The sequence below is a fragment of the Lactuca virosa genome, chromosome 4 (genome assembly GCF_052849685.1).
Source record: "Lactuca virosa cultivar CGN04683 chromosome 4, Lactuca_virosa_CGN04683_v6, whole genome shotgun sequence".
Taxonomy (NCBI): Eukaryota; Viridiplantae; Streptophyta; class Magnoliopsida; order Asterales; family Asteraceae; genus Lactuca; species Lactuca virosa.
This window is the reverse complement of record NC_136429.1, coordinates 280,910,208-280,920,029: the sequence shown is the minus strand read 5'-3', so window position 1 is coordinate 280,920,029 and position 9,822 is coordinate 280,910,208. Positions and strand designations below refer to the sequence as shown.

At 33.2% G+C, this 9,822-nt stretch overlaps 2 protein-coding genes across 2 annotated transcripts; one reads left to right on the top strand and one right to left on the bottom strand.

Annotated features, from left to right (window-relative positions):
• The first annotated feature begins 1,508 nt into the window (after nucleotides 1-1,508).
• Nucleotides 1,509-2,125, top strand: LOC145105925 (uncharacterized). The gene is made up of 4 exons (XM_079042987.1): nucleotides 1,509-1,540; nucleotides 1,620-1,695; nucleotides 1,796-1,968; nucleotides 2,080-2,125. The coding sequence occupies exons 1-4, from the start codon at nucleotides 1,509-1,511 to the stop codon at nucleotides 2,123-2,125; spliced, it is 327 nt and encodes a 108-aa protein (XP_078899113.1).
• Nucleotides 2,126-2,829: 704 nt separating this feature from the next.
• On the bottom strand, nucleotides 2,830-3,960 carry LOC145108327 (histone H3.3). Its single transcript, XM_079045346.1, has 5 exons — nucleotides 3,835-3,960; nucleotides 3,662-3,752; nucleotides 3,503-3,579; nucleotides 3,295-3,385; nucleotides 2,830-3,203 (listed from the first exon to the last, which is right to left on the bottom strand). Exons 2-5 carry the CDS (start codon nucleotides 3,731-3,733, stop codon nucleotides 3,033-3,035), a joined length of 411 nt encoding a protein of 136 aa, XP_078901472.1. The 5' UTR covers nucleotides 3,734-3,752; nucleotides 3,835-3,960; the 3' UTR covers nucleotides 2,830-3,032.
• Nucleotides 3,961-9,822: the final 5,862 nt, after the last annotated feature.

The window sequence follows — 9,822 nt, the reverse complement described above, 5'->3', positions numbered from 1 at the left end:
GATTTATTCATGCGTGGTTGATGTGGCAGTCACTTAGTTGATGTGGTGGTCACTGCATAAGTTCCTGTACATATCGTGATTGCAAAAATCACAAGAAACCCATTTGACCATCTCTTCAATTTTGTAGTGGTAATCACTAAGACAAACAGTATCGGGGTAGAATACAATTCAACATAAGATATGATATTGCAGTATATATTGACGTTAAAGATTGATCTGGTGTTCAAGTCATAATCTTTAATGTCATCTTTAACATCAATACATAAGGACCATATCCTTTGTTGAATTGTATTCTACCCCGATACATCTCTCTTTTTGTCTGAGTGATTACCACTACAAAATTGAAGAGATTGTCAAGTAGGTTTCTTGTGATCTTTGCAAACAATATATATATATATATATATATATATATATATATATATATATATATATATATATATATATATATATATATATTAGTTTATAACCCGTGGGAACCACGGTTACAAAATAAATTAAATTTCCATAGTAAAAATTCAAAAAACAATTTATCAATTACTTTAAATAAATCATTAATTATGAGATATACCAAATTTTTAAAGTTATTATAACTTCAAATTTAACATATAATTAGAAAAAAAAAAGTAAATTTGAATTTTGAAGTGTTGCCTAATATATCTCTTTGACATGTGGCATAATATTAATGAAGAGTTATATTATAATGACACATGTCAAATGGATATTAAAACTATTCATTTATTAGAACTTATGATCAAGCATTTATGCTCTATTTTCTCTCTCAACTTCTCCGTTAATGGAACTGGTAAAGTTGAGAGAGAAAATAGAGCATAAATGCTTGATCATAAGCTATGGGAAGAAGGATTGTGATGAGAGTAGCATGGAGGAAGTTGGATAAGGATGATGAATGAAAATGTGCCAAAGATAAAGCACTGATTATGTGTGATGAGGAAGATACGAAGGCTAAAGTAATGCTGAAAAGATAGAACTTTTTTATAGAATTTTTTGTTGTATTTCTTTTTGTATATGTTTGGTGCAAAGTTGATTTATGTTTAAACTGATTTTATAAAAAAAAATGTAATATAGTCATTTTACATGATGGTTATTTCAGATACAAAAACAAACGTTTCAATATTGAAACTCGTAGAACTTCTAACCCAATTAGAAAATATCAATGACCATTATTAAATAGAATTAATAGTTAAACTCATGGAACTTCTAACATCATAACCTTCTAATCCAATTGAATATCATATATGTCCTTTTTAATGTTTTTTAATATCATATATACCCAAATCAATTTTTTTGGTAATTTTTATTGTTTTATAATTATTTTTTTTAATATTAAATTATTATAATGAAAAATTATTTTGAATGGACAATTATACCCTTCCTTATTACAACATATTACGTTTTCACCTATATCACAAAATCACTTTCGACCTTAATACTGTCGATCATTGCTTCCATCGCTACTTCCAATCAATGCATACTATTTCCTCAATCTGTATATGCAGATTCAAGTCAGCAAAGCTAGAAAGAAGTAGTAACTCCAAACAAACAATCTTTCCCTTTTATTCTAGTTACCCTAATTTGAAATTTAACAAAATTTTCTGTTGAAGGTATAATGTTTCATACCCAGCACTCTACGCCACTGAAGGAGATACCAAGGATTACAAACTCTTCAACTGTATTCAGGTTTGTACAGATTGCTTGCTGATTTGTGAAAAATACATCATTTTTCTTCAATTCGTTTGTGGGATTTTGACGTATCTAAGTTTTGTTTGTTTGATTACAGAGAGGGCATCAGAATTCGCTGGAATCTCTGCCGATCTTATTTGTTTTGATGGTTTTGGAAGGATTTAAACACCCATTTATATTTTCAGCTCTTGGATTAGCGTACACAGTTACTCGGTTTTTCTATTTCAAGGGTTACTCCTCCGGTGATCCTAAGGGACGTCTCCCGATTGGGTATGTGAAATCTTGTGATAAACCCTTGTCTGTTTGCTCCATACTTTCTTGTAAGGAATGATAATGGATCCATAATCTGTATTTACTTTGGATATCATATTCTGTTTGCAGAGGATGCTACGGTCTTGAAGAAGCAATAAATTGCGATCCAAACTGACTATTGGTTATGATCCAAATTTAACTGATGCGATAACAGGGGGAGGAGCAATTGATACAATGAAAACGAACAGGGGAGTAGCGATTGAAAGTATCTGGTCGACGTGAACATGATTTTGTGATACAATGAAAACGTGATCTGTTAAAGCAATAAGAAAGGGTATTTTTGTCCATTCAAAATCATTATAATCAATGCAATAAGAAAGGATACTTTTGTCCATTCAAAATCATTTTTAATTATAATGATTGAATATTATGAAAAACAATTATAAATCAATAAAAATAGATTTAGCTATATATGATATTAAAAAACATTAAGAATGCCATATATGATATTTCAAGTTTAGATCGGCAAATACGATAAAAACATTAAGAATGCCATATATGATATTTCAAGTTTAGATCGGCAAATACGATATTTAACTGTTTAGGAAGGAAAGACATATATACGAAATTGGTCATGTTACTTCATATTCACAATAATCATCTACTTCATATTTCAATTCACAATAATCATCTACTTCATATTCCAATCCTAATGTAGGTGGTGTTCATGTTACTTTTACATAGACAATGTTGCCGAAATTGGTCTTGTAAAGATTAAACATGACAATTAACTAATGAAACATTCCAGTGCTACCACAGAAATCTGCTTTATATTATCAACCACAAAAAACACTTCTACTACCAAATTCACAGGGTAAATACGATAAGAACATAGAAGACATAACACCATACCAATAACCAATGTATAGAGAATTTACATATCCCAAACCATTACGTTCTTTTAAACCAACACCCTAAAGACAACACATAATCAAGAAAATAGGTTTGGTATGTAAAGATTGCATACACCCATACGACAAAAAGAAAATTCAAAACACAACTTCTACTTAACAATAGCCAAACTAAGCACGTTCACCTCGGATACGCCTTGCCAACTGGATATCTTTGGGCATGATGGTAACCCTCTTGGCATGAATGGCACACAAGTTGGTGTCCTCGAAGAGTCCAACAAGGTAAGCTTCAGCAGCTTCTTGTAGGGCCAAAACAGCGTGGCTCTGGAACCTCAAATCAGTCTACAAATCAAGAAATTGGTTAGATCATGAAAGAGTGCACAAAGTTTGTATGAAATAAGTTCTTAACATGGAGAAGACGCCAGATATTAACCTTGAAATCCTGAGCGATTTCACGAACAAGCCTTTGGAACGGCAACTTGCGGATAAGAAGCTCTGTGCTCTTCTGGTACTTGCGGATCTCACTGTATTCGAAAACAGAATAGAAAATCAATCAATTAAGCAAAACGCATATCGATTTAAACAATTGGTAAATGGGTTTAGGAGATTCTAGGTTTTGAATAGTCGATTGAATGACTTACCGGAGAGCAACGGTTCCAGGGCGGTAACGATGTGGCTTCTTCACTCCTCCGGTTGTTGGTGCGGATTTCCGGGCAGCCTGTTAAATTCAACACGAATTTTAGAAGATTATGACCAATTCTTTAAAAGAAACATGTCGGAGGAAATCGAATCATAGATACCTTAGTGGCAAGTTGCTTACGGGGAGCTTTTCCACCGGTGGACTTACGAGCAGTCTGCTTTGTACGGGCCATTGCGTTTCAGATTCAAACACTGAAAAGTAGCCACGAAACATGATTAGACCTGTAATTAACAAATTATACAAAGGATGGGTCGAACGATGAAAATTGTATACCTAATTGGAAGAAGGATTTGAAGATCGTAGAGATGTAGGACGCTAGGGTTTCAAATTGGGGGAAATCTAAATGATAAGGAAGTCTTTGTGTCAATATATACGAAGGGATGAAACGTAGGGTTCAAGTCTGCAACGGCTCTGTGATGGTTTGAAATGGTCATCGATCCTCGAGCTCTGTGCTGATTGGTTATTATCTGTGCACGTGGAGATTTCTAATTGGACATAATGATTTGACGAGGATCGCCAAAGATTTGTGTTTCTTTAGTGTTGGTTTGAACTTGACTCGGTCTTTTGTGTTTCTTTGAATCCGGTGGTTTTCCGAGTTGAAAAAAAGAATGACTCAGTTGTACTTGTATAGATTATGCTAAAAAGAGTAAATTAGACAATGGTTTTTATGGTTTTTGATAATTTGTTCATTTGCGTCTTAATTATTTTTTTAATTCGGATTGTTTGTATTGTTTTTTTCGTTGCTGTGTTTGGTTCCTAACAATATATAAAAGCACTATATTACATTTGTATACTTTTTTAATTAATTTAATAGACATAGTCACTAGGAACAGTATATTTTGTATTTTTAAGATTTTATATATACTATATTAATATATTAATAGACATATTTGTATGTTTTAAGATTTTGCCACAATACTTATTATAGTTTGACAATTTTAGTCCATATTTTATATGTTTTAAGATTTAGCCACAACACTTTATATAGTTTGACAATTTAGTCTCTAACATGTTGTAATTAGATATTGGCTCATATCTTTTAATATTTGTCACTTTTAAGTCCCACTATTTTGTATATTTCAACATTTTGCCACAATATTTTAGATAGTTTGACAATTTTAATCTCTAGTATGTTGTAATTAGAGATTGGCAACATGTCTATTAATATTTGTCATTTTAAGTCTCTTTTACCATTTTGGCCTTCTTTTTGTCCCTTTTTTTGTCTTACTACTTGTATTTCATTACAGATTTGCCACACGTGTTTTAATATTTCTCACTTTCAGTCCCTTTTACCATTTTGACCTTCATTTTATCCATTTTCCGTCTATCGATTTGTGCTTCTGTTTTGGGCTTCGTTTTGTCATCTTTTTCTCATCGTCAACGCATTTCATCGTCACAAAGGTGACCCGTGGTTCCAGGGCCGGTCCATAGGTTTTTACTACCCTGGGCGAAAACTTGATTAATGCCCCAATATTTGTATTAAATCTAAATATAACATGGATTTATAAAACAAAAATGCAAGTAGCATGTTTTTCGAACAAATTCATATTCATATAACTAAAAGTTGCAAACATCACTAAAACATTTCCTTAGCATTCTATGAATAAAAAACTTGATTAATTTTCAACAAGTTCGTTAGATTTAGAGTTACTCTCGTAAATGATTTTGCAACAAAAATAAAATTGTTGTGTCAAACAAAATTGTGAACAGTGAAGCACCAAAACAAAAATTTATTACATTCACAAATACACTACCCCTTATGACATTATATAAAATGCCAACAAAATATCAAATTTGAAAACAAAAATGTCACTGCCTTAATATAATAAAAACTCAAATTGAAACAATTACTTTTAGAATCCACTGTCAAAATTGAGAACAAAGAACTTTGTTCACAACAAAAAAAACATTTTAGAATTGCAGGGAATCAACTCCAAGGGCATAATCGTCCAACCAGGCTATCCCTTAATACTATTTGAAACCAAAATCGTGATAACTTGAAAACAATTACAAAAATTGAATACCCCTAGAGCAACAAGAGCAGAATCGTCCAAAATGGCAAAACAATATGTACAGGGAGGCACCTTTAAAATCCAAACCGACCAAAGCAAGAAAAACATAACTGTACACCTAGGTAAAACTCCAAAGCCAGAAAAGTAACACCATATGAGAAAGCATAACATTTATAAAAGCTAAGTAACAAATGGAGAACTGGACAATTCCATAGCAACAGGGGCACGGTCGTCCTAAACAGGAGAATACTTCCATTACAACTCTGATGAGTTCCACGCCGGAGAGTAGATAATATCAAGATAGTCACAGAAATCGGAAGAGAAAATGGTATCAAAAAATAGATAAGAAAAGAAAATTTAAAGAAATAGAGCGACAAGAGATGAGAGTTTGTAGAAATCACCGTTCTTGTATACTAGAAAGAAATCGGGAGAGGGTATCCATTATGTATCCAAATAAGAGCCTCTTGACCAATTGATGATTGGGGAAACCAATGAACTCCTTGTCTTCTACATCCGGACCTTTCTTCTTTCTAGGAGACGACTGGGAAGACGGGAACTAGAGCGAGTAAACACACAGTCAATCGGAGATGAAATCATTTGGGCCGAATACCTAATACATTAGAATGATGGACTATAGTTATGCCCCTCTTCTCTTTGCTGCCCTCGGCCTCTGCCCAACTCGCCCAGGTATTGGGCAGGCCGTGCGTGGTTCCCCACGGGCCCACCCACTAGTTTGTAATTATTTGTTAAATAAATTGTTTGATAACACAAGTGGGTCTCACCACCCTATTCCTATTCCTATTCCATCCCTCCCAACCGACATTGTATCCCCTCACCATCTTCTTCCTTTCTCGTCCCATCAAATCTGATTGCTCTACCATCTTCTCCAACAAAACCACTACCAAATACAAAACAAACTAGATAAATCAAAATACAATCAATCTAAATACAATAAGAGCATAATACATTTCTGTCATTAACAGGAAACCAGAAATGCAATCCATGAAGTTAAATCTGACAAACTTTAATCAAAACAAAATACAATCAATTACTAGCATTCATGAACAAAGTTGAAATAGACCTTTGAAATCGATTCCTAACTTCAAAATAGAATGCAAAGAAGTTGCAAAAAGGCTCTCTAAAATTTCACTTCAAAATTGATTCTTCATTAAAAAAAATGAATCCATCATATGCAAAAACGCTCATATTTTTATTTGATTTTTTTATTACAACATTACTAAATTTATAACTTTTTACCTTCAAAATCCCAAAGTAGAATATGGATTTGAGAAACTTAAGCATGAAGATGCAAGGAATCCATCAGATACAAAACCCTCCATATTAAAAGTGAAGATAGAGTTGATAAACTTAATATACACACAAACCCAAAAATGAAAATAGATTCGAGAAAATCGATTTGTAAAAAAAAACCAAAATTCCCAAATCAAACGTTTCACCTTCTTCATAAATTCTTTTTGTCGGTTTATGGTCGTCAGAAGTATCCTGACACAATGGCTTGACAGGATAGAGAGATGAAGGTCTCTGTCACACCCCCGAACCAGGCGTCGAAAACGTTCGGGGGCTCGTGTGACTAACAATTGAATAATCATCCCAATGAATATACATGAATCATAACACGATCATCACCAACATTACATAACACAACTAGCATTGTTCACATCAAGTACATTGTTAAAATACATAAGTTCAAATGGTTAAAAGTACGATAAGTGCTATTACATAAAACGAAACCATACACACTTGAATATCTTCCAGCTTAACGATTACCTGAGAATACAAATTATTTTGAAAACGATCAACATATATAATGTTGGTGAGTTCATAAGTATGTTTGAGTAAAAGTCTTTGTATCTTTCATAAAAACCCAGAAAATCCGATATTTTCTGTAAAATGTCTGAAAATGTTGTGAAAATCAAGTATAAATGCATGTGTGAATTTCATAGTTATAGTTTATAAAATAATAGTTTAGTTTCAATGTATTGTGAATAAATGATAAATGTATAATGAATAATTTCCCCCATAAAATCCGATGTTTTCTTTTTTATAACAATGTCTAGATTCTGGTATCGTTAAATAAGTTATTTTGTATTGACACAATCAAAGAATTTATCTTCGAAAGTTTCTTTTGGTATTGAATCCCTATATGAGCCGTTATAACCATGCATGATAATGACTAGGTTGCTCGTCTTGGTATTTTTCCAAATGCCGGTCTTGCTAAGGATGTTGTCGCCCTAGACTGGCCTAGTCTAGCTGTAGCGAACAACTAAGGCGTGGGGGGTGACCCCGTATAGATCTATACACAAACTCCCGCTTTCCTACCAGGAATCTTTGATTATAACTACAGACTACGATTGTACACTCAGTGGTGCCAACCGACAAGTCTCACTAGATTCACAACCTCATCTTGTACTATGTTTAATGTTTTAAATATATGTGATATGTATTCGAAAGGTACATGATTAAGTATACGATGTTTGATGATTACGTAAAGGTATCATTTCGGTTTGCTAACACCTGAAATTTACATTCCAAGCCCCATTCACATATAATTTGATTACAAAACCCAATAAACATGTCATGGAAAACATTGGGCTCATTTCACACTTAATTGGGGCCCCCAATGGCCAAGAAATGTGAATATTGGGCCCAATAAATAGTTTATGACGTATTTTGTTCGTTCGTTTGATTCGGTTGTTTGTTTTAGTTCGAGGCTTAATAGATTGATGATATAAAGGTTTCATTTTGTAAAAATGACATTTTTGGTCAATAATACTCCAATCTTTAATTAAGGCCCAAAGTTTTGTAAAAATGACGCTTTAGTCCATAATTTATAAAAGTTTGCAATTTTGTCCCTAATATCTGTAAATTTACGGTTTTGACCCAAAATGTTATATTTTCACATTTAAAACCCTGTTTCGTAGAAAATTACATTTCCAGCCCCTTATTGGTCAAAGTTTACATTTTCGGCCCAATTTTGGAAAACTTTACATTTTTAGTCCAATTTGAAAATAAATGATATTTTCACCTCTAAATTTGGTTTATTTACATTTATGACTCAAACTTTGGCCAAATAACATTTTTAAACCTCAAGTCTTCATTTTTTCGCAAATTGGGCCCAAAGGCCGTGAGGCCCAAAAGTTTGGCCCAATAAGCTTAAATTTGCATTTTTGATCCTTTTAAAAGTATGTTTAGCATAAAAATACCGTTTTATACATGTAGGACCTATTTGGCCCTTTTAAAAACAGAATTTTCACTTTTTACCCTTATCTTTTGTTTTCTTGACAATTTTGATCTTTAACAAGGTTTTTGTTGAATTCTTTTGCATCCTAAACATGTGTTCACCTTTGGCTTGATAATATGATATATATAGTGTTGTAGTTCTTAGATCTTTGCTACATAATACTTAAAATTTCGAGATTCACTAAGATCTAACATATTTTTACCAAATAAACTAAGAGTTCACACAAACACATGCATATAACACATAGATCTACACTTTTTACTTGCATTCTCCCCAAAAAATCATATGAAAACCGAAAACAAGGGGGTATGAACTCACCTTTGCTTTGATGTTTCGGTTTTGAAGAAAAAATGAAGAAGATTTTGGTCCTAGCAACACCTTGAAGTAGTTTTCGGACTTGGATGGTTTCTAGGGTGTTAGATCACGAAATGAAGCTTCATAAGAGAGTGTTCTTAGCTTAAGGATGAAACCAAAGACTTAAGTATGATAACAACTTACCAAAGAGTGATGATCTAGAAGATAATCTCTTGATGACACACACCAAATCTCGAAATTTTTGTGGAAGAATAGGGATATTCTTGAGAGTGTTAGAGAGTGTGTTTTGAAAATGTGTGTGTGTGTTCTTGATCTTGCTATCGGGCGATGGGAAGAAAAAGAGAGAGAAGTGGAGTGCATGGAAACATGAGTGTGCTTGGTTATATGATGAATAATTGCCTAGTTATCCTCTAAACAAAAATAAGGTGGCACCTCCCAAAGTCAACCCCCTCTTAATCTCTTATTTTCCTTTTTTTTGTTTTATACATGGGCCCAGATTTTGGGCCAAGAAGAAAGAGTTGGAGTAGATTGGGCCCATTAACTTTAGCTAGGATATTTGGATCCTAAACATAAAATTTCCGGCCCATTGGGCTCTTGGAAGCATTCACGGCCCAATTAGAGTAAAAGAATGGGCTTATGGCTCACTAAGGTTAATTGGATTAGTTATGGCCC

Coding starts and splice junctions, on each gene's coding strand:
- LOC145105925 (XM_079042987.1), top strand. CDS start 1,509: ATGCAGATTCAAGTCAGCAAAGCTAGAAAGAA. Junction 1,696..1,795: donor AACTCTTCAACTGTATTCAG/GTTTGTACAGAT, acceptor GTTTGATTACAG/AGAGGGCATCAGAATTCGCT. Junction 1,969..2,079: donor AAGGGACGTCTCCCGATTGG/GTATGTGAAATC, acceptor TTCTGTTTGCAG/AGGATGCTACGGTCTTGAAG.
- LOC145108327 (XM_079045346.1), bottom strand. CDS start 3,733: ATGGCCCGTACAAAGCAGACTGCTCGTAAGTCCACCGGTGGAAAAGCT. Junction 3,580..3,661: donor GTAAGCAACTTGCCACTAAG/GTATCTATGATT, acceptor TGAATTTAACAG/GCTGCCCGGAAATCCGCACC. Junction 3,386..3,502: donor CCTGGAACCGTTGCTCTCCG/GTAAGTCATTCA, acceptor TTTCGAATACAG/TGAGATCCGCAAGTACCAGA.